General features: G+C 35.9%; 1 protein-coding gene and 1 pseudogene across 1 annotated transcript; one reads left to right on the top strand and one right to left on the bottom strand.

Annotated features, from left to right (window-relative positions):
* Positions 1-8,846: 8,846 nt before the first annotated feature.
* Positions 8,847-11,431, top strand: LOC104211428 (transcription factor GTE7-like). Its single transcript, XM_009760478.2, has 3 exons — positions 8,847-10,613; positions 10,735-10,966; positions 11,072-11,431. Exons 1-3 carry the CDS (start codon positions 9,054-9,056, stop codon positions 11,128-11,130), a joined length of 1,851 nt encoding a protein of 616 aa, XP_009758780.1. The 5' UTR covers positions 8,847-9,053; the 3' UTR covers positions 11,131-11,431.
* A 2,108-nt stretch (positions 11,432-13,539) lies between these two features.
* LOC104211430 (rDNA transcriptional regulator pol5-like) lies at positions 13,540-24,295 on the bottom strand (annotated as a pseudogene).
* Positions 24,296-25,839: the final 1,544 nt, after the last annotated feature.

Raw genomic sequence — 25,839 nt, 5'->3', positions numbered from 1 at the left:
GAGAGTTACCATTTCATTAATTGTATTATCCATTTCTGCTCCTACCTTGAATACCTGGATTTAACCCACCGCCCTCGTGCTATTTGTATATCATGTCCCTTACAATTTACGTGTAAAAGACAAATTTCTTGCGTGTAAAAGTAAATCTCTCATATGTAAAAAAAAAAAGATATAGGGTCTTAAAACTAAAAACAAGTTTGTAAAGAGCCACAATCCCCCCTTCTTTCTGTTCCCTTCTTTTTCAATTCTTCTAGAGTTTTCAAGATATTTTCTTATGAAGTTTTGTTACAGCATTTATAACCGCTTCTAGTTTAAGTGGGCAACACTGGCAAATACACATTTAAGGAATCAGCCTACCGACGCCCCGGACATTACACTAAACATCGCGCCTGTATTGTGCAAGCTCCCATAGTGATAACATATTTTCATTCAGGCATTTGCTCTATATATAGCTCCCGTATCAATTAATTAAAATTGTGGGATATGTGTAGTAACGTCTGTACATAAGCTGCATCAGAGGATTGATAAGTGAAGGTTAGTGACTTGTCATAGCTTCTAAAAGTTGCATTAAACTTTTAACCACTAAAAATGTATCCCTTTTGAGGTTATTTTCAACAATGTTAACCATCAGCAACCGAATCTTTACAATCCATCAGTATGGCTAATGTTGAGAAAAGCTTGGAAAGCTGCAAAGGACATATAGCCTAACAAAACCAATCACACCAAGCAAAGCATTAATTATAGAAGAATTAACTGAAATAGTCGCTCACCCAAACGCTTAAATTTAAAATAGCCGATGAGGGTATAATATATGCATACTTTATGTATAATTAATGTATAATCTATATATATGATAAGAAAAAGTAAACAATAAATATGACCAGTTATTTGTGCAAAGATTCCTTAATCATATGAGCATTGCGTGCCACACAATTATCCTTATCTTTATTAGGCATTTCCACATTGTCCAATCGAGTTGTTGTTTAACATGTCAATCAAGGAATAATGCAAAAAAGAAGGAATTAGTGGATCTTCAAAAGTTTTTATTCTCTTGCTTAGTTAAATGAATTGAAGAAAATAAATTTATCTAGTACCTTTATTCTCCTTTCTAATTCTTCTCCATTTTTCGATGTTCTCTTTCATTTTCCGGCTAACTTACACGTATATATCTTTTATCAGCATATGTATTGAGTAACGCCACCCAACAAATTTTAGACAACTAAATAATGTATTGGTGGGTGGAAAAATTTATATGACACGTAGGTTAATGATATGGTGACAGATGTCATTTGAATAAGATCAATAAAAAAGAATGATGAGGTGCAGGAAAAATACCCGTGGGTATTGTTTACAAAAGACATTGTACCTTCCAATTGGGAAATAAGAGATAGCCACGAAATGCATGAAGATTGTAAAAGAGGAAGATTCATCGACGGCTGCGAATATAGAAAAGGAATTACCATGATCGCTGATTATACGCTATTGTTTATTATTATCATAACCATTACGAATAATTTGAGTAATGAGCAATTAATGTAGTTAATGTTAGTAACGGGCAGGAATTAAGCAAGGAAAGCAGTTACATAATGTATCCTTATATAAACACCCTTTGCCATACTTTGTACGATCATCAAGGAATTCACAAATACATGCAATTAGCCTTTTACTCTTATTTATTTGCTTGATTGAAGATTCTTACTCTCAATTCTTGGAAGAGGCTGTAATAATCAATAAGATTCTTTTTTTTTTCTTCTATTTTTTCTTATAAGAGTACTCATTGAATATTTAGTTTCTATTATTTCTTATTCTCTTATATTTAGAAAAGTGAAGTAAAATTAGTTATTAGAAATCCTATTAATTATTTTAATATTTGCTTTGACCATAAAAGTTATTTTTCGGTTAAACAAATAAATATTTTTTTATATAACTTAACCCAGAGGGAAGATTCTAAAGTTATGCTTATAACATGCTTCTGCCGCGTATAATCGTTTTTGTTAGCAAAAGAGTGGATAACGACCCAGGTGTCAATTCGACAGAACTTCTAAAAAAATATTAGCTAAGTACAACGTTTTTCTGCTGTTTTTTCTTGTTCAGAATTATATTGCTTGTCCCCAAAATTCAGTTTAACACAAAGAAATTGAGCACAAGCTTTGTCTCCAAATGACAAAGCCAGCTTATCCTTACCCTGCTGCAGCTGAATTCTTCTTACTAACTGACTACTTGCACTTCTCTCGCCAGTATATATTAGGTTGGTAAAAAAGGGCTTTCAAAAATATATACACTCACTAATTTAAGTACATAATATATATGTATATATTTGACGGTTATTTTTCTTTTATTTGGGAGGACGGCTTTTTAAGTTAATTTCTCAAAAACAAATATCTCAAAAAGTAAGTGTTTGTGTATCAACAAGGGCGGATTTATTATAGGGGATTATGGGGTATGTGAAGCTATGATCTCTTCGTAAAATTAGATATTTATGTACATATTTTTTGAAATTAGTATAATATTAACTTTTGGCAGTACTCATGCTCAAGAAGACTGAATGATGCACTTGGTTGAAGATTGAGTTATTTACCAAGAGTAATAAAGATCAATTCTCACTTAATATATTTTTTCCTCTTTTTTTAGTAGTACACTGATGTACTAAAAAATTTAGATCCGCCTCTGTGTATCAACGATCTAAATCTGATCCTTTTTTCTTTAATTTTTTTTGAATCAAGGTTGATCCAATAATAACCATAATGTAATAGATTCAGCCCCTAACCTATTAAAATGAATTAGAACTTTTAATTTAACCACAGAGAGCAAAAGTTGGTGCAGTAAATATAGTAATGTGGATTAACGTCGTAACAGGTTATTACAAGGGACCTCCAGTGATGGCTCCTCCAATGTATGTTGCTGCTCCTCCTCCGAGGAAGGAACCTGGTTTTCTCGAGGCTTGGTAATATAACTATATTCTTCTCCTCTTCTTTGGTCGTGATGACTTAATTTCTTCCTTGTTTTAGGAGTAGTATTTACCCAAACCGGCCGGATTAACTGTTTTCTAGGGATCTTTACACAAATAGCCGGTCATATTCATTGGTTACTTTTTCTAGTTATATACATAGACCATACATTAAATATACACAATTATAAACATATAATACATAAATTATATGATTATATTATACCTCCATCGACTATTTTTATTTTAAGCTGTGGGTGGGGGTGGACGGGTATTTGGGTTAATACTTCTTTTCATTTCCTAGTCGGTATACATAGAATATATATATTTATACACATACTATATACTCCCTATACATCTTTCAGCTAGTTTTAGTTTAAGCGGTTGGGTGTGAACGTCTGAACGACTATTTATGTTAATTCTTTTTTTGTTGGTTGAACATGGCACTTTTAATCTGTGTGTAACTTGGTTGATTTTGCAGCCTCGCAACTTTATGTTGTTGTTGCCTCCTAGATGCTTGTTGCTGGGATCCTTTCCTCTTCATTTCATTAGTTTTGTGGAACCCTTATAATGTAGTTCGATCAACTTATGCTCTTTCACCTTTTTAGCTACGACTGGATCTTCTTACTGTTTGTGTATATATGCCACTCTCAGTGTTCGTTCTTCAAAGTGAATAAAAGAGTTAGAGGGTTCTAATTTGCTATCTCCTTTTTGGTTTTAATTATTCACAACTTTTCGTCCACCATAATTTCAGTGCTTAAAATTCTTTTTCATTAGCTCAACAACAACAATAACAACATAAAGTTTTGGAATGAGAAATTTTGATGCAAAAAGCTTTATCATTCAATTTCTCACCATCCTTTCTTGGTTTTCTTGCCATTCTTGTTTTACCGTTGAGCTAATTGAAGAAAAGATACAATACAAGTATTTGATATGGAAACAAGCTTAATATGTTTACAAGCATACATATAATAACACAAGGCAAGAGGCAAGAGCTTCTATTTGGAAATCCCACTATAAGAAAATGGTCTTTGACTCCTAGGCTTTTATTTGATACTTGTGTTGGTGAAAGGTACCACAAGAGCAAATTGGAAGGTGGTTGGTAACGAATCCACATTGGGTCAAGGTGGAGGATATAGAGTTTCCAACTGCTATAACATCTATGTTTGATCATAGTCATCATACTGGCTGCTTCAGTTATTGACTTTACATACTATTCTTGGTTTAACCCTACTTTTTCTGAAACAAACTCACATGCAGAAATGCTGAAAATAACAACTACGGATAGATAGACTGTAGAAGGAGATGAGATGCCACAAGTAACGGGGATGAGAAACAGAGGGTTGCTTTGGCATATAATTCACAATCACCTATTGATAGTGATGGCCCATATTATTTAACGACGCCCTCAGCCTGAATCCCAAATTAACCTTTGTAAAGGCCTGACCTAATTGCTTCTTCTCGGCCCGATGTCTATTTGTGTGACATCTTTGTTGGTGTCCATATTAGAAAAATACCAACTATGTTCATTTATAAGTAGTTTATTATAAAAATTGGCCAATTCATACAATATTACTAATATTAGCCAATGAGCTATTTGTAGCCAAAAAAGGTCAAGTTTTTGTTTTCTTTTGAGTGAGTGTTATTAAAATAGATTGAGTATATCTTAAGGAGCTTGAATCTCAGTTTTGGAATGATTTGATAGAGTTTCAAGGTGGTTTGAATTGCAAATTCGAAGCAGAAGATGAACATGAAAAAAGTGTATCACACTGTGTATCATTTGTGTATCACATATGTATCAAATGTGTATCACATGTATATCCATGTATACTTGCGTGTGAGATACATGCGTGATACATGTTTGATACACGTGTCGGCTGTTGCAGAAGAATTTGAACTGATTTTAACTACGAATTTTGGTACCAAATCAGTCTAAATCACCTCCGATCTTCTTTAAATTTTGTATATTTACTCATCTATATATTTTCAGTTAATCTCAACCATACTCATTGAAAAAAAGTCTCTTTTGCTTAGATTTTTGGAATATATATATATATTTTATATTTCATCACTTTATTTACTACGTCATCCATGAATTTTCTTTCTGTCTTGCATTTAATGTTGCTAATCACGCTTGAAAATATGGACGGAGATCTTTGTGTATGATTCTTGGATAGAAAGAACCTTATTTTTTTGGGTTTTTAATTTTTATATGTGCTTGACTAGTTTTGGTAAGTCTACGACTAATGACTAGAGGTTTGTAAGTTGAAACTTTTTTGGGACATTTACTTAAGATTCCCGTCCATATTGGGCTGGGCCGATTCATAACACTTTCCAAAGCTCCTTGGTTATTTGCGTGCCTTTCCCTTATATACATCTCTAGCTTGCGATTCTCACATTCTATCCACAAGTATTTGCCTGATTCCTGCTAGTAGACCAATGTCACAAGCATCTGCAACCTCTGTCTAGTTGATGCTCCTCTGATTCAATGTTATATTGGACCAAGTTTATCTTTTTGCTAAATTCTTTGCGAGAAAGCTAGAGGAATCCGCACTTAATTTGACTCATTGATGCTTTTATAACTACGTAATTACTAGTGTTTGATGCTTTTGGATTTGATGGAAGTAAAATATCTGAAAGAAAATTTAGCAATTGTCTGATATTTCCTATGTAAAGGAAATGTGAAAATTCAACTTTAGTCTCCATAGGTGTATGAAACTATGAATCAGTTCAAGATTGACCCGATCAAAGGGGTTAAGTCAAAAGCAGCTGATGGTTGACTTGCTTAAACTTCTTTGGTTTTTATGGATTGAATCAAATATGCAATCTTCAATCATAATCTCGTCCTTCCAACTCAAGATCATTTGTCTAACAATCTTGATCATTAATATACACATACCAACTCAAGATCACTTCTCAAATAATCTTTTTGCCATTCGATCGTAACATTTTCTCTTTATTTGTTTCATCACTCTTTATTTTTTTTATTTTTCTCAAATAAAAGACTAATAATAACAGAGAAAAACTGACTTTCTTTATCATAGAAAGAAAAGTTAGTCGACGTTCCTTTAATTGGTTGCAAGAGCAACAATCTAACTTAGTGTTACATGAGTCGAGCAATATAATCCACGCAGACACGCATAAAATTTTAGCAATATAATAGTCAAACGTAAAGCTAATTTTGCCAAAATAACATTAAAAAATAAATTAAAATGGTGAAAACCGTGTGAAGGGCGTGGGGGAATAATTTCTGTTATATTATATGATGCAACTCCATTAAATTGTGTGTGAAGTCATAGAGGATTCAATATTGACCGCGTGTCTATGAAAAAAAAATCAATAATATTGAAATCTTTCGGCAAAAGACGCAAAGAATTCCAAAAATATAGTAAAATATTTTCAGTACAAAAACTTATGTGCAATTATAAAATTTACACCTATAATCCCAATTCTTAAATTAAAAAGAGATAAACACTGACAAAAGAACTCCATCAATATGCTTTACTTTATAGCTTAAGCCTTTTTTCCCTTACAAAGCTTAAGCATGTCTATTACTTTTAAGTCTATACAATACTGTTGTTTCTTTTGGATGATAAGATGCCATTTTGTTTGAAATTTTTAAAAAGTATTTCTGCCCAAAACTTAACTAATAAGTTTTTGCAGAAACAGTTTGCAAACTAAACGTTAAAATAAATTGATTTCTGCAAATTCTAAAATCGCAGGACAACTTCTGAGTAAAAAAATGGACAACAAATTCGTGAAAAAATTACGTTTAAATTTTTTGAATGTTTTGTGTAGAAGAAGAATTTTTCAACGATAAAAACTAACGCTAACGATAATTTCTACAAAACTAAAACAAAATCGTTTTGGTCCAACCGCAACCTAAGATGCAGGGCAGCTATTCATTTTCACACATGTTTGGACCTTACAAATCGGACCAGTAACCTCCAGCTGTCAATCACGAGACTGACCAGAGTTTGGGCTGCTCCGCCCAAATACCAGGCCCAGGCCCAGCTAAACCGCTTACCCTAATTTTTTTGTTTACCAAAACTGGACCCACAAACAACGCCGCCTGCCACCAAACCAACAGAACAAACACCTAACTAATCTACCTCGCCGGCGGACATAAAATCCGACGAGTCCTTAAAGTACCCTTGCCGCCGGCTAGCCGGATTCTCTCTGATTTCGTGAGAAAACCGCAGGACCACAGATCTAACAAGCTTCGTGCAAAGAGATTCCTCATCGGAAAAAAAGATATTGGTTTTGAAAATTTGCAGAGAAAGAAAAGTAGGCAGAAAATAAATTGGATCTGGAATTGTAAATTTGTACTAACTTGTAATGATATTGGAAGGTTCTAGGGAAAAGAGGTAGACGTGGGGGTTGTGAGTAGGGGGGTGGTGGGGGTGCTTTATATATAAAGAATGTGACGCCACCTACACATTAGCTAATATTTAGTTGTCTTTACTCTTTGTGGGACCCAAAAAAAGTTTCATAAAAGATTAAATATTGGTTTTTTTTTTCCCTCTTTATCTTTCGCACCCCTCTAGTGTTTGGATTCCCACTTTGCCCTCATCTTTGTCTACCACTAATTTGGTGCCTACAATTATCTCTTAATTTTATTCTAATTGGACTTGTTGCACCGTTAGTTGTTTGAGATTAGGAAACAAAGTATGAGGACTAGTTGATAGGATGATAGTTGTTCTTTATCTCTACTGTTTACTCCTACATCCAACTTTGATTTAATCTAAGTTATTCTACCACAAAATTCAAAAATAAGAAACTGCTAATTAAATGTGATATTTCTGAACTTATTATTGCACACTAAGTGGGTATTTACATATTAGATACACGTAATGATAGAATTTTGAGAACTATAGGTAACTAGATTTGAAAATATTCTTTGTATGCAAATACTAATTTTATACATTAAATTTGGTGCAATAGTACACCCTTCACTTCAATTTAAGACATTTTTTATTTTGAAACATTTTAAAATATTTGAAGAGCTTCACTATAGATATCTTAACCAGTGGCACATGTAGTGTAGTATCAACGAGTTTAACTAAGCTCATAACTTTTGACGCAGAACAAAAATTCATGTGTAAAAATTCAAAAATAATAGATATGAACTCTTAACTTTAAAAATCTAATGAGTTCAATGCTAAAATTTTTAAAAGTTGAACGGCCTCTGATTTAAATCAATTTAACTTCTTATATATTCATATAATACACGAATTATAAATTTTATGTTCAATTACACATTTCACATAAAAATGAGACTTAGGAGTAAAAAGAAAAAGTTTGTGAAGGGGGGTACGAGTGTGAATTTGGGAAAAGAAAAGTGGGCTTTTTAAACGTTCATGAGCACATTTACATTACAACATTAAAACATTTTGACAGGATCTTCCTGACACGTCAACACTTTTACACATGCCCTATGCGCGTTTTGCTTCTTTTTCACGGCTTCATCCCTTCCACGTCAGTCACCCACCCACCCCCCTCCTATTTTTCCTTTTGTGGTCCCCACCTACTCAAAACCCTAAATTCAGGACACATGCGACCCAAATTCACTTCAAACTCCAAACAAACCCGAACTACAACGCCACCCTCTCTTTCCCCTTTCCTATCATTCAATTTTAGAATTTCTAAAAATAAAAAACCAGCTCTATTTAAACCCTTCCCAACTGAAACCTGATCTTTCCGCCACGTGTCTAACACATCGAATCTCAGCCGTTCATGCCAGATTGTCTCGGTCAGTTTTTCAGACAGCAAACAAATTAATTTCCACCGTATGATCAGAAGTCTGGGCATGATCCACGGTTTAAATACTGCCCGAACTCCGAACGGGTAGATCTCATCGCCTTTAAGAAGCGATGCCCTCCCCCTCTCATTCCTCGCTCAATCCCTTCAAACCCTTGCCTTCCAATTGGGTTCCAATATTTTAAAGATTTTTTTTTTTGTCCTTTTTTTGTTAATCGTCACCGGGAGGTGGTAATCGGAGATACTTTGTCGAATTCCGGCGGGCGCGTGGCTACCACGTCCCTTTCAATTTCATGATTTCAACACCACCTGATAACGATCAATTCCACCTGTGCCGGTGCAATTCATGGCATCCGCCGTCTTAGCTAGCCGGAATGAATCTAGCTGGGCTCAGTCTGGTGGTGCCGGCGGTGGATTCATGGGGAAAACCCCTTATTCTCATACACAACTGAACCCTAACTCTAACCCTAACCCTAAGAAAAAGCAGAAGCAATTCCATCACGCATCTAACGGTCGTCTCACCGATGAATCGCCGGCCGTGACGCAAACCGCGTCAGATGATGCCTATTCGTTTAATCAACGGCCGATTGAATCAAGTACCAACGTTGACGGCCTCAATCTTGGAGGATATATGACCTACAACGTTGCCTCGTACAACAAAACCGAGCTCCATGAGCTACGGAGTCGGCTGGTGGCGGAGCTGGAACAGATCCGAAACCTCAAAGATCGAATCGAATCGGGTCAATTGAGCACCAGCAACCCCAGATCTCACGGCAAGTCCAAGAAGTTATCCGGAAATAAACGGCCCACCCCTTCCGGATCCAGTAAAGATCCGAAAAAGCTCCCCAATGGAGTTGATAATAGAAATTTCGGTAATCCTGGTGGTGGTGGTGTTAAGGGCATAATAGGAAAGGAAAATATGATGAAGGAATGTAGGCAAGTTTTGGGAAAGCTGATGAAGCACAAAAGTGGGTGGATTTTCAATACCCCTGTAGATGCTGAAGCCTTGGGTCTTCATGATTACCACCAGATTATTAAGCGACCCATGGATTTGGGGACGGTGAAATCCAATTTGTCTAATAATTTTTACCCTACCCCTTTTGAATTCGCAGCTGATGTGAGGCTTACTTTCAATAATGCCCTTTTGTATAACCCTAAAACAGATCAAGTTCATGGGTTCGCCGAGCAACTCCTGGCACGTTTTGAGGACATGTTTAGACCGATTCAGGATAAATTGAATAAGCTTGATGGCGGAAGTGGCAGGAGGGATTTTCATGCCATAGATGAGTTGCAGGGGAGTTCTTGGAATCACATTCCTACGCCGGAGAGAGTGAAGAAGCCCAAGCCTACTCCGGCCCCTCACATTTCAAAGAAGCAGGAGCGAATGATGCAGAATCATTCGAGTGCTTCAACTCCCTCTTTGCCTGTGCAGCAGCCTCCCGACAATCCACCAGTGGTGCGGCAGCAGTCCCCGTTGTCAACTCCTTCCCCAGTGAGGGCACCACCAGCGGCAAAGCCTCAATCATCAGTTGCTGCTAAAGTGCCTCCTATGGGAAAGCAGCCAAAGCCAAGAGCGAAGGATCCGAATAAAAGAGAAATGAGTATGGAGGAGAAGCATAAATTAGGAGTTGGGCTGCAAAGTTTACCGCAAGAGAAGATGCCACAGTTAGTGCAGATTATAAGGAAGAGGAATGAGCATTTAGCCCAAGATGGGGATGAGATTGAGCTTGACATTGAGGCCCTAGACACGGAGACTCTATGGGAGCTTGATCGGTTTGTGACCAATTGGAAGAAGATGGTGAGCAAAACTAAGAGGCAGGCATTGATTAACAATTTGGGACAACCACCATCCGCCAGTGCTGCAGCTTCTGCTGCCACGACAACATCCGTTGCAGAGGCAGATGGGGTAATAATGCAGTATTGCATTTTTGTTAATTCTTTTGATTTGATACATATGCTTTCTCTTGTTGCATTTATCAGAAGGGTAAGGGAATGGCTAATAAAATTTGTTGTTTTGTTTGTTGCAGCCTAGTACAAGCGAGAAAAATGACTCCTTCAAAAAGCCCAAAAAGGGGGGTGATGCTGGAGATGAGGATGATGTGGAGATAGAGGATGATGAACCGGCTACCCACTTTCCTCCCGTGGAAATTGAAATTGACAAGGATGAAGGTGGTGGTGGTGGACAGGTTCGTGATAATAATGCTAGTAGTAGCTCCAGTAGTTCCAGCAGCTCGAGCAGCGATTCCTCCTCTTCTAGTGGTATACATATAAAAACTACTCCCAACTGCCAAAAATGATCCTTTTTGTTGTTCTGGCTCTCAAATGAAGGCTTTGATTAATTGAACATAACTTTTTTTTGTGCAGATTCCGATTCAGGAAGTTCTTCAGGGAGTGACTCTGATGCTGATGATGCACACTCTTGAGATTTGTTGGTTCAAGCATTGGCCTTTTTTGTTTTTTGAGGTATAGAGTCGGTGCCTCGAATTGTCTCTTGATGTTTTGCACATCTCGTTGAGATGAGAAATTTACAGAGTTTGTCTGCTTGAGAGGAAGGGAAATTGTAGTATTTGGTGACATAAAGTGGAGGCGTAGGGATCACAATTTTAGGGATTTTAGGAATGATGGTCCCTCTGTTAATGAGAGTGAGATATGTAGATAGTTGAGATAACACCTTTTGTACAGCAGTTCGTTACACTAATACATTTGATTGTTTTCTTGAAAGAACATCACACATTTCTTCTATTATTCAGTTCTATCATCTTAACTCCCTTCCCTTTTAGCACAAGCCTCAAAGTTTACAGTTAGCTCGTAAATTTATTGGGTGGGTGAACAACGTGTTGTTAGGTGGAGAACTTGTGGAGCCACGATGAGACTTGTAGAGATATGAATTGAATTAATTGAGCAACAACATGGAGCAAAAAAGAATGATTCTTCACCATGTGCTATTTTTTATTAAATTCTGGCCTGCACTTGGAGATACATGTCGTGTTCGACCTTGAAATGGGGTAAACATGTATCAGCTCCCTATCTTTCTAGGAGCAAAAGCACCGTAGTTTGGTTTGGCCTAGGAGCAGGATGTACAAACAAGAGAACATTGATAAATTCGACCCTTCCTTTTGATGGTGAAGATGTGAGATCAGTTTTCAGGTGGGGCAGTAGGGGATGCTGGAATGATATGTAAACGATTGGGTGCAGTTATGTTCATATATTATTTGATGGTTGAAACTTGAAAGCAACTTATAGCTTGACTGGCCTTCTTCGTTTTGCTTTTTCTTCCATTTATAGGTAGGTGCCTCTCTCTCAGCTGTGCGGTTAATGAAGTTAGCCAAATGCTGGTAGCAACTTCCTTACATAGTAAAGACGTAAACAATCTCCTTTAACGTGGAGGATCCCGAAATGGCAGCAATGACAGACTCCAGTCTGATTGCCCTGCTCCTTACCCATGTGATGGCTATATATAATTAAATTTTCTGGAAAATAATAGTAATACACAAACACACAACCATTAAGTTGTAACAAAAGTATGAGGCGAAGCCTGAAGCTTTAATCCAAAGCCATTGGTGACAAGCTCAAGAAAATATTAATTAGAGTAATAGAAAATGGGTTAATTTTACAAATAAAGAAGAACAAACATTGATTCGACTAGCTAACCATAATGTTGTAAATCATCAAATTCATGGTTATCCGGTCAAAACAATTTGCGTATTCAAGTTATTATCATATACTTCAAACGTTGTTAAAGAAAAAGCACACACAGACGAAAAGTAAAAGCCTTACTGGTGAAGGTGGCATTCTTGGAGACATAAGAAATGGATATTTCAAGGCACAATGAGTCTATGTGACAAATACACCATATCCAAGGTGTTAGTTATACGAGACTTTAATCCTTTATAGTAGCCTTAAACTTGTGGTTAAAGACTTTGCTATACCTAAGGCAAATTGTATCTTTGGTTTTTAAAATATTATATTATGCTCAATGACTTAAACTTCTAAATTCGCCTCGTGCGCTTCCCATCCCATAACAACAAGAAATGTGGCAGGCTGGTAGCCGCTCGTGGACTCAGATTGCACTACTGGATGTAATTTACATCGACTTGATTTCATACGTTATAGTCGTAGGAGGTCAACGAGGTGACACCACCCAAAACAATATTCTCAATCTTTGTAAGAAAAGGAAGAGTTGATCCTAAATGAACAGGGAAAAGTAGCAGAATACCCATTTGATGCTTTATTTCTAGTACTTTAGTATGCTGTTGGACGGATAATTAGCCCAATCCTTTGGTCTAACCAGCCTATGGATGAAATTCCCAGTAGCATTGAAAAAGTCCTACACCACTTTACCAACTGAAGTGAGAATTGCAAGTCAAGCAATTCATTTGTTCTTTTCGTGATAGCGACTCAAATGATGGCCACTACTAAATCCTGCCTGACCAGTTATAGACATGGGAAACTTCCTAGATCAATTCTTTATACAAGCGATTACTATGCCTCAATCACAAATAAGTTGAAGCAGCTATATGAATCATCATTCTCAATATCGTTCCATTTAAGTCCGTCTCAATCCAATAAAAACAATTCTAAATATAAGAATAAAGAAGAGAATAATAGGGCACACACAATCCTAGATTTACTCAGGGTGTTAACAGTGACTCTCATCTACTTGATAATACGCCAGCAAGTTCAAAATTGTAAGTAATTCTAAATATAAACAATGACATGGAATTAAGTGGGACGAGTGGAATCATTCTCCGGGCAAGCGGATTAGGTAAGAAGTAAATAGGCGCTCCTGTACCATTACTATAACAGATTAAATATAAATATTATCAGAACTGCTATTACTATCTGTTTCAGAACAACAGAACAAAAAAAGTGTGCCAAACACAATAAAAATCCACTGTAAACAAACCTAGGATACAATAAAGTTCAGTGACAATGGTCAGAAAAATCACCAGGAAAAAATGGCCAAATGGTTAGTCCAACATCGGTAGGAACACAAGCCAAAATTTTCTGGTAGTAGAATCACACGTGGCAGGAACTTCCAACATAACGATTTATATCAGATTATAACGATACCTTCTCCCTAAAACTCACCTTTTCAAAGCAGGAAACATGTTACCCTGTTGAGATTCACAATCTGTTGCAGTGTCTTAAGAAACGACGCCTCAGTTTAAGTTTTACCAAAATCTGATTGACTTTGCCGCAGAATTTTCGCACATCAGCTCGTCTTGATGCCTTCTCGGGCATATTTTCGAACAACTTATTAATTTGGCGGCCTAACTTTCGGAGATGTCTTTTCAGCTTTTTTCATGATGAATCCTGGCTGTTTTCATCAGGGTTTGCAGAGACGATCGATCTTATTATCTCCATGACCAGATCAAGAGCTTCAATTTGCTTAAACTGTCGCTTCGCCATAGCACATTTCTTCAAAAGGTATCCAAAAAGGTGATATCCAATCCATGGACTCCTTTTAAAAATTTCTTTCAGAAATTCATACGTCAATTGAGACCTTTTACTAAAGTAATCCTTCAGAAATTTCTTGAATACACCAAAAACCTTCTGAAGTTTAGATTCTGGAAGATTTGTAGCATTAATTATCTTCAAAATGTAAAATATTGAACTCTGAGCAAGAGAATTGATCATTTTGTATCTATTCAAGGTAACAGACTGCTTTTCCTTTGACATGTTAGAGGCAGATTTCTTAGACTTGAAACGTCTTGCTGCCAGCTTAAAGTTACTTTTCAAGAGTGACTTGAGCACTGAGAATTGGATGTCTTCACCTCTTGGATAGTCCTTTGCCTTGATAATTTTCTGTAGAATTCCCCAAATTCGCTGACCAAGCCGTTCCCTACCTTCCGTAGATTGTGAGTTTATAAATGCTTGAGCTAGGTGTGAGAATATTGTTAATACTTGTGGCTTTCCTGTAAAATGGTACATTTTTAAAAAAAAAACTATTCCTCGATCAATCAATAGATCAAATGAACCAGTGTTTTGAGTTTATTAACAGTAGTAACAATAGAAAGATGAAAGGTAGCTGCAACACTTGATGAAAGACAAACCACAACCTCAGAACCGCAAGATCAAAATGCTTGTGCTACTGTCTCTTTTACTTCTCGATAGTTTTTTAATATAGGTGAAACCTTTCGCTTCTAGGAGAATGGCATAACAAATGAAGATATATCATGTAAAATTAAAATTAGGGGTGTTCATAAAAATCCGAAAAACCGAACCAATCCGACCAAAAAAATCGATACTTTTTGGTTTGGTTTATTTGGTTTGGTTTTGGTTTTGAAATTTAAAAACCGATCAAATTTGGTTTGATTTTGGTTTTAATAAAAAAAAATCGAACCAAACCGAATATAGGAGTAGCTATTTTAAATTTAGAATTACACCTATATATATGTATACTTTTATACAAGTTTCAAAAATTTTATAGTAAATGTTAATCGTTTGCACTTTTAGTACGGTTCTTTACCTTTACATTCTAGTTTGATTGGTAGTTTTTTTTGTTAAGTGTAAGAATCTTTTTCATGTTAAAAATAATATATTTTTAATTGAGCCCTTAAATTATTCATCACTATTTGATTCAATTATCATCAATATATCTTGGTAAATAATAGATTTCTCAAAGGGCAATTGATTTGATAGTGTTGCGTTAAAAACGTGGTCGCCGAAATATGTGTTTGGTAGTGTATGTCTTATATTTAAGAAAAAAAACGACAAATAATCGAAAAAACCGAAAAACCGACATAAACCAAATCGAGAAAAAACCGACTTAATTGGTTTGGTTTGGTTCTAATATTTGAAAAACCGACTTACTTGGTTTGGTTTCTTTTTAGGGAAAAACCGATCCAAACCGAACCATGAAACACCCCTAACTAAAATAGGATGGCTGAAAAAGGAATGCTGTAGGAGTATTGTGCAATAGAAAGATACTCGAAGTGAATGTTATGGAACAGTTGTGAGAATAAAACAAGATGATAAATGATCACACGACAAAAGGATCAAGTAGCAAGCATAGAGAATAAAACAAGAAGAAAAGTTGCCGGAGCTGGATTGCAACCAGATGCACCAATCCTTGTGTGCAACAATATGATGATTGAATTTAACAGAAAAAGAGGTAGACATAAATCACATGAGGGAAGTTTCAAAAGAACGCAATTTTTTTATATCAAACAGAAGAAGTAAAGCAAAAGAACCGTATAAGCGCCACTAACTAGTTGGAATTAAGTGTTAGCTGTTTTTTACTTTTTTATTGTTACATTTACATTGGTCCAAGATTCATTAAAAGACCTTTTATTCTAATAAGAGAGTTGTGTGTGTCTCTTTAGGTGAAGTATGAGATTTTGAGAACATTTAGCTTTTATGACTCTTAATTTGCCTTGAAATACAGAGTATTAAAATATATGTAGAAATGATGGGCCTACATTGAGCTAAATGGATATAAAAGATTAACATAGCCACTCATAAATTTGGGATTGAGGCCTAGTTTATGTTGAAAGAAACTGCACAATACAGTAATTTGTTCCATAATCCCTTATCCATGTTTCAGATACCAACCGGAGCAATCAAAAGAAATTATGACGTCACTTGGTTCCACAACCCCCCCCCCAACCCCCAACCCCCTCCTTTCCTTTTTTTTGATCATGGATTCTTTATTCGTTTGGAATCAGATGACAATTGAAATGCCACTGATAACTCCACACGGAAAAATATACAACCTCCAAGAATTAAAAGATCATATCCCATGTTTCCATCATGATGATCATGCCAAAAAGCTAATCATGAAGTTAGGATATGAACTTAGATTATACATTAAGAGATTAGATTTTGAAGTCAATCTTACGCATCCTTAAGATAAATGTACTTTAGTATATCAAGAAAAGACTTGCCTGGATTTTCATTTAGGTAAATCTCCAGCAAAGACAGGACACGATACTTGAAGTGGACAAGCTGTGAATCAGCAGTTTCTCCACCAGTCTGGTTCGTCCTTTCCTTTATACATTTAGCAAGATATGTGTCCATGCGGAACATTGTATCATCATCCATTCCCTCATCAAAATCATCATCAGAAGCCTCAAGAAGTTCTGCGCTTGCTGCCTCGATATCAACTAATGTCCCTGAGTCTGCCTGTCCATCATTCGTCGCAGTTTCATCCATCTCTGCTTCATCCGAATCCTCTGCTTCTTCAATGCCAATAACATTGTCATCGTCGTCATCGTTCTCAATGTCTGTTTCTTGGCGTCTGGCTTGTTTGAGATTTTTCTTTATGACACACAACATCCGAAGTAACCCATCATCCGTGACATCATGGCAAAAGCATTTGAAAACCTAAAAAGACAAACAACTTTAAGTAGGTAAAGAAGAACTAGAAAACAACCTGAGCAACAGCAGCTGTTGCAGAAATTCACACGAACTCTTAGGTACTAGTATACATTCAACTGAAGAACTCTCTAACTAGAGATTTCCTACCATTCCATAATACAAAATACAAGCAAAGATATAAATAACACCTACATGCGCACTTTCCGAAAAATAAAACACAACAATCAACTTTCATGTATTCATATTATGCATCTGCTAAGCTCTTTGAATTGTAAGTATCGGTGATGGACAAAGAAAGATAATTGAAGAACTATTAAGTTCTCTTCCACCTTTAAAGAGACAGAGAGTGGAGGAGCATCAAAAGTACATGAAAAAGAATATTTTCCATAATACAGAGACAACTCCGCATCGAAGAGATCAACTACAGAATGTTCTAATGAGTTCCTATTTTGATTGTGTCAAGTCAAGCTGAAAACAATATGAATAGTATTATTATAAGGTACTTTGACCTAGTGAAGATCATATATTTTGTCCATTTGACGAAAGACTGAAGCATTCAACTTGTTGGGACAAACCAAAAAGGAAACTCTGTCAAAACAATAAGGAGTACACCATCGACAGAAAGACAATACAACAAGTGCATCCAGAAAAGGAATATAAAGAAGCAATGTATTCACTACTTTTTTCCTCATGAGATAATAAGGTATGGATAAGAAACCCTATGCACAAGAGTATAGATAACAGGATAAATGGAGTTACACATTCAGTAAGATGTTCTCTTTGGTGTGAGCAGCTTGTATTGGTGCTAAAGGTGAAATTTGTGCTTTTAGTTTGTGTATTACATGGAGTTGAAGCTTCCAATCACATTTCAATAATTAGGACAACAGAAAAGGAAAGATATCTGTCTGACAGATAAACAGACCCAATCTTCCAACATGAGTAAATATCTAGTATCGATCATCCATTTTGTTAATCAAGAAGAATATTGTACAAGTCAGGTCCACACCTCCCAACCCCATTTGAGAATAAGAAAATAGAAATGCTTACTCGCATAATGCAAGGATTAGTATCCTTGAGAACAGCCAAGATTGCTATTGGAGCTAATGTCAAATACAATACGGAAACATACATTAGCTGCCACTAATTCATAGTGGTTAGGTCTTTACCAAAATTTGCTAAAACAGAGCTACTGATTATATGTAACAAGCACCAGACCACTAATTAGCACTCAGCTTTAAAGATAGATATATGAACTTATATTTAAGGCTAGTTACACTTTCCTTTTTGCCTTCAAAAATTCTATTGGTTCTTCCTATCCACAGAGTCCACCAACACAGCTTGAACTATAGCTCTATCAGCAAATAACTTCTGAATTGTGTTTGATTTGAGTATGAAAACATAAAAAGAACCCGTTATACTAAAGTCTGACAGTAGCGTATACCCCTCCATCTCGAAAACATACACCTACTTTCTTTTCGGGCCCATCAGGAATAACTCAACATATTTCAATAACTAGAAAGTTTTATTTATAACATTTGTGTCCGGGCTAATTTATGCGCACCTCGACTATTCCATCGAGTATTTGCTCCTTCCACCAGCACATGATCAATAAATAGAAAGTTTTACATTCTCCATGAATCAAACTAATATAAGAGAAATAGTGTTGAAATGCTTTTCTTAAATAATTTAAGGATAAATAGAAATATAACTTAACATATGTACTGCAAGTTTAGCTAGCATAAGAAGCGTGAGGCAGAGATCAGATTAGACGGGATTAAGGTGCCTAAATGCAATCAACTCAGATTTCAAGGCTCGATGTTCCAAGAGAATGGCATAACAGATGAAGATGCTATATCTAGAATTAAAATATGATGGTTGAACTAGAGAAGTGCTATCAAAGTGTTATGCAATAGGATGATACGTACCAAAGTGAAGTTCAAAAAAATTGTTTATGGCCAAATGGGAGAGGATGGTGGGCCTCTAAGGTCCAATATATCCACAAGATCAGAAATGCAAATGTTAAGATAATGCCCAAGCATACAAGAGTAGATAAGATTAGAAATGATTACATTCAGAAAAAAGCTACAAGTTATGTAGTACACAAGATAGATAAAATGAGAGATTGGTCACTTGAGATGATCTAGAGGGTGTTTGGATTGGCTTATAAAAAGTAGCTTTTAAGCTAAAAGTCAAAAGCCATAAGTTGGTAATACTCAACTTTTGGCTTTTGGCTTATTTTTGTACTTTTTATGCCTAAAAGTAAGTGGTTTTAAGCACTTTTTATCATTGTCAAACACCACACAAACTAAAAAAGTACTTAAAAGCCAATAAGCACTTAAAATAAGTCAATCCAAACACCCTCCTAGTCATGTCTTATTAAAGGTATGAACCATGCTTATTAAAGGTGTTAAAAGGACGAGGTAGAACTAAAATCGCATGGAAGGAAGTTGTCTTGAAAGACCAATAATCTCTAGAATCGATACGGACTTAGCAAAAAATAGCTTACCATGATACCTATTAGATGGCATAAAAGTTTGGCCATATTGGAACGCCATTGCTTTAGGACCAATCTTCACTAAAAACTTATAGTTTTGTTAGAGATTTGTACGCCAATAGAAAATGTAGAGAACTTTTGGTGACAGAAAAAGATTGAAACGGGTTTAAATGGAGCAACGCGAATATTGAAAATTCATATTGCAGACACCTATCAGGTTGAGACTGAGGAATTAGGTGATGTTGTAACTCAGTGTCATATGCTAAAACATCCATATAAGTAAAAGTTCCTCTTAACTCTGTTTAAGTTTCTTCTCTTATCAAAGTCGGTAAGGTTTTTCAGGATGGACTAGGCATCATAATGCAGTAGGTGTAACAATGCATAAGAAATATTGGAAAGCACTTCCTCAGGCCAGGGCTTTGGGGGATAATAGATCGGCGGAGGCACTGATAGGATATTATCCTTGCTTTTCAGTAGTTTACCTTCTCAATAGCAGTCCGCATCGGAGCTGATGACTGTGGCAGCAACGAAAGCATGGTGTCCACTAGGACATCCATCAATTCAGGTGTGCCATCTCCATCTGCTTCATCTTCTCCAGCGGGAGCAAGATCAGAAGATCGAAAAGCCTTTGAACAGCAAATAACCAATTCCGAGGCGGCTTCAGAAAATTCTTCAGGCTGAAGTAGAACTTGAAGCAACAATTGCATCAGAAGGTACCTCATGGAATGAAACTTATTTGTGTCAATACTTGGGCCCAAGTTTCTCTCCTGGGGTCATTTGAAGAAAGAATAAGAAGGATTAACAATCTAACTTTATCACTGAAGAAGTTTGCACTTTCCTGAACAGGATATGGATCTTCGAATTAACAGGTCTACATTCTTATCAAACAACAAAAAGATTTAAATGCCAAAAGCAAGTGACATTGGTTTAATAAAGGTACAAAAAGCTTTGATTAGTGCTGCCGACCAGGATGCTACAAAAAGAAGCAACACAAAATATCACCTGTGTTGAGAGCTGAGACTCCACAGCCTGCAATTTTTTAATGCTTCTTCGTCATCATCGCTCAAGGACCTGAACAGCGAAACAGAAGGAATGTTTTGCAATGTGGCAAGAAATCGCATGAAATAAGCTCCAAGATCATTAGCTTCAGGACCACTTGCCACAACATGAGGTCCTTCGCCTTTTTGAGCATGTGATAGAAGTAACTGTAGCTGCTCAATGCACATCCTACAAAGAGCACTTGAAATGGAAGACTTTGGCCACCTAAACTTCTCCTCCAATTCAAAAGATGTCACCTCACTTCCAAGAGTTGAAGAGAATAAACCCTGAACAGCCAGAAATTTTAGAATTTCTCTATGCACTCTGAACCTTGCATTTGCATCCAGAGGTAGATGCTTCCAGCTATTGGAAATTGACGTTAAAATCCAGCCTTTAGAAAAATCTGAGGTTCCTAGCGCTCTAAAAGAATCTTTATATTCTGTGGAACCAATTTTTGAGTTGTCATCTGTTGTTTGACTCTGATCTAAAGGCTCCTCTGAAGCATGACCTTTATCCAGGAACGTGTCAACCAAGTTCTGTATGAGAAGCACGCATCCAGACTCAGTTTTAAACTCAGCCATCAACTCTTTTACTGTTTTTGTCCTGGTGATGCAATCAAATTTCCCATTACTATGTTTCTGTAAAGCCATAATAACTGCTACTCTTCTAGCAGCATCATGCTTGACCCACTCACATATTTCTCTCATAAAATATTGACAGGCTTTAAATAGATTAGAGTCTTTTCTGGAAAGTACATCCATTAAGCAACGTACAACTTTGTAAGAGAGGATGTAGCAGATGCAGGAAGCGGACAGTTTTGGAAGGAGAAGCAGCAGCACATTGAGTGCCAAGTTCTTACAATCATGAGATGATGAAAGAAGTAGTGATCCTTCAATGATAACTTCACAGAAGTTCTTAAGATTCTTCTGAATATCTTCTTCCGCTGAGCTACCCTTGCGGGTTTTTTTGTGCATTTTCATGAAACTTAAAGCTACTGAGGAATCAAACCCTTTCACAACATTTTCAGGTAAGAGAATATTTACCAAGGAATACCATACACTATGAGTTCGTGGATGGCAGAAATTGGACTCCTGCAGATCCATAAAGTCCACAGATCAAAATATGAACAAAGCTTTTCAAGGAAGGGAAATGAAGAAGTTTAGTATCACCTTCAAGCATTTGGAAAGCAAGGACAGATGTTCAACAGTGAAAAGCCTGCTGGGGCTATAAGGAAAAGGCAGAAGCTTGCCAAACTCTTTGTCATCGACACCAGCTTTCTCACGTATAGCAAGGGCAAGAAGTAAAGCATCAGGATTTCCAACTTCTGGTGCACCTTCAAACCACTCTTTAAGTCCAGGAGCTTCAAGTATATGATTCAGCAAAGCTTCAACAGGCAACTGACATGACAAAATATGTATGTTGATACAGCTAGATAGAATACAGCTTAAGGAAAGAACCAAAGTAGAGAAAGAAGGATAAGATGGTAAAACACAAATGCACAAAATTCAAAAAGTTAAACCAGCAACATGACAAAGCACATTTTAGAGTAATAGGAAGAGGTGATATTTATTTGGACAGGTAAAAGAAACTTTAGTTGCACGACAGCACTAAGAAGGTACTGGAACAGCCGGAACAGGTGATCTTTAGTAGCCAAGTAGAAAAGATCCTAAAATATCCATCAGGGAGATATATAAGCTCATACGAGTTTGCAATGACGAAAGAAAATCCAATCGGTGAAGCTATTTCAAGTAATAACTAAAGTGTACATGCTTAGCATAAATTTGCAATTCACAGGCTCGTAAATGTTATTGACCTTGTCAACCAACTCCAAAATAATTGAGACAGCAGGCTCTTGAAAGTAACGCTTTTCTGTTGCCAGCGAGACAAGAGAACCAATAAATTCTTTAATATAAGGAGTGTTTTTATCAGCAATCCACTCTAAAGTTAATCTCCCTGACCTTGCAATAGCTCCATAAGCAAATAAGGGTCCAAAGTCGTCCTACAAAACCACTTAAAACTATCAAGCCAGCACATAAGAGAACTGATAAGTTCACAAACAAAGATAATCTTTCCTGCCTCCTTCATGGAAGAAGATATAATTAGTTTCAACAGTGCATCCAGTTTTATGCATGGAACTGCACCAACCAATACTGTCATGCCTAATGCAAATCCTTGCCTTGCACACTGCACATATAAGAAACAGATAAGATTTTGTACGGGCACGTTGAGTTTATTAAAACAATCATGGCACATAGAACCATGAGTAGAGTAGACATCTTTTCACTAAACCTTCAGTATTTCACTTAACCTTTAAATTCAAAACGATGCAGCATATAGCTATTAAAAATTTTCAAAGACACGAGCTATGAGTATCTTCCTGCCAGGCGCCAGCATGATCAAAAAGTAACCTTTTGGGATTTTACTATAAAATAACATTTGTAAAGGTAAAGACAGGAGAGCATAGTCTAAGTGTCTTATTGTACGACACAAGTTTCCAGAATGAATTTGCTTTTGTCACCCCTAAAGATATTAGTCTCCAAAAGAATTTCGATTATAAAATGAAGATGGAAAAGCGTATAGACCCTATTTAAGCTGACAAATTAAATAGTAACAATAATTAGGCACTTATTATTTTCAACAAAACTACAGAACAATTATACTACAAATTAGACAAACACACCTCTCTTGATGAAGAAAGGCCACGAATGAGCCTCCGAACTGCATATCTCAAAGAAGGGGCACAGTTATTCAACCCATCATCCTTTTCAGCTTCCAATTTGAGCTGACCATCAACCACTTCCTTGTTCTCCAGATTATCATAAGCCTTCTGAATTCAAGCAACTCAGCAACTAAAGCCTGAGCAGCTGCTTCTCTAATAGACACCTTAGCAGCTGAAAGGTCTGTAAATAGACGAATGTCGAGCTCAGGCAACCCACTAGTAGTAGTAGGAGAAATCTTCGTCCTCCCATTGCTTTTCGAGTCAAGAGAAGCCAACATTTGTTTATGCCAAACCTCCGCTCTTTTCTCGGACTTGGCTCTGAGCCTCTCTTTGTCTAAAACTCTTTTTATCTTCTTTCTCTCCATGGGATTGATAGGTTCCTCCCCTGTTTCAGCCATTCTCTTTTTCTTGTCTTTCTCCATTTTCCTCCCAACAGTCTCCATGATCATAATGCCAACGTTTATCTGTCCCATCAAAAAGTTCAAGTTTATTTTATAAAAAAACAAAACAGAAAAAGAATTTGAATGTTCCTAAAATTATTTTGGTGGTTCCTGAAATACAGAAAGTCAGAGAAAAATAGTTTCCTAATGAAATTAAAACAACATCAAGCTTGAAGTTTCTCGAAAATCATATACTTCCTAAGAAAGAAAAAAACAGAAACAAAGTTGCAAAGTTGATGAAATTATTTCATTGATTCCTGCACAGCCAACAATTGAAGAATATATAAGTATAATACGCAACAACTGTTACCCTATCAGCAATTTTAAACTCGTTAAAGCAAAAATATCAGCTAACCATGGCCATGCACTAACAATGTTCAACTTCCACATTCATTTTTACTGTAGAAAACTTCATAAGTAGAATAAAAATACTACTACATATTTATATTGCAAATTTACACGAGAATAAACTGATGAAAATATCAACAATTAAACTGGATAGAGAGAATGCCAGAGAATAAAAGAGATACTCACAACGGACGAAAGAGAAGGCGAGGAGTTTCCCCTTGAAGGAGAAGTAGATTTATATAGGTAATGGCTCTAATCCCTATACTATTTGTTGTTTAATCCCGTGGGCTCGCAACAAATGTGAAGCATGGGCCAAGGTTTGTTCACTCTAAATAGGAAAAATTGTCAAAATAGCCCGAGCTAGTCAGTTTTTGGACCGGTAATGAAAAAATAGCCATCGTTTGTAAAATTATTGAAAACTAAAGATTAGAGCACATGTGTATGCTAGACCAGTATATTATGCTGGAACTTCAGTAATTATGCTGGAACTTAGTATATTATGCTGGAATATTTTCCGAATTTTGAACATTATTAGATTTATCTTTACATAAAAAGTTGCTTAATTTCAATAACTTTTGAAGTTGTAGCTATTTTTCAATTACCACTTGTAAATTTGGCCATTTTTGAATTTCACCCGGAAAAATGGTACCAACGCACAAAGACAATTGATAATTTTTTAGCCTTAACGGCAACAGAAATACCCAAAAAATTGGCATCTAAAAATCAAAATCGTTTTCCTTAAAAATAGCAAAAGATATTCTTTTTTTCTTTTCTCTATAGGCTTCTGCAAACTAGGAGAAAAACAATGCTAAATTTGGGGAGAAAGCGTTTACACTACTCCAATTATATTATGCTCCTTTTCTCCTCTCTCCTAATAAAAAGAAAAATTAATAAATCAGATTCTTTACCAAAAATAAAAAAGATGGCCCCGTGATGTTATTCTCCTATCTCTCCAGTTCTTCACCTCCCACGACTTGCTCCAATCTTTTAAAAAAAAAAGATATAAGTTTAAAGAAATACTAATTTGTTTGATATATGAAGAAAGAAGATAAATTTTGATGTAACAGGTTTGCAATAAGTTTTAAAATTAAAAAACAATAAATATAATTGTTGGAATGAATAAATTTTTGATATATAATGAAGGGAAATAAAATTTTGCTATACACAAAGAAGGAAAATAAACTTGTGAAATCTATTTTGGTATACACATTATTTGACGTGTTATACATTGTGATATATAAAAAAATATAATTGCTATTGTTGTGATATACATTGATATAGAGGCAACAATATATTTTAAATAACTAGATTTATAATTTTATATTTTAGATATACAAAGAAGAAAAATAAAATTTTAATATACATTTTGATTAGTTAAAGTATTTTTTTTTAATGAGAAATCAAACGGACTCTAATAACAATTGCCATTAACTTTGTAGTCTACTGCAACTTTCCGGGTTAGTAACTAAATTAAGAACTCGCCATCTCTGGTGGAGTTCTCCGGCGATCGTCGTCTCTTCCGTTTTCCGGTCAGTAAGTAGACTTAAACTTTTCTCTTTCTTCTGTCGTTGTTTATCTCTCTTTCCGATTTGCTATAGAGTATAAACTGCTTTAGCTACTGTTTTCTATTTGAGTCCTTAGTTTGACTATTTGCTACTCAAGATTCTGAGCTTTTCACAAAATTGGATAGGTTTTCTGCATCTTTTATTTCTAACAGTAGAAATTCTTTGAGATATCCCTTCCAAAAGACCAAACCAGCGCATACATATTT

This window comes from Nicotiana sylvestris, chromosome 1, assembly GCF_000393655.2.
Source record: "Nicotiana sylvestris chromosome 1, ASM39365v2, whole genome shotgun sequence".
Classification (NCBI taxonomy): Eukaryota; Viridiplantae; Streptophyta; class Magnoliopsida; order Solanales; family Solanaceae; genus Nicotiana; species Nicotiana sylvestris.
The sequence above is the reverse complement of the archived record's forward strand: the minus strand, read 5'-3'. Positions and strand labels throughout refer to the sequence as shown.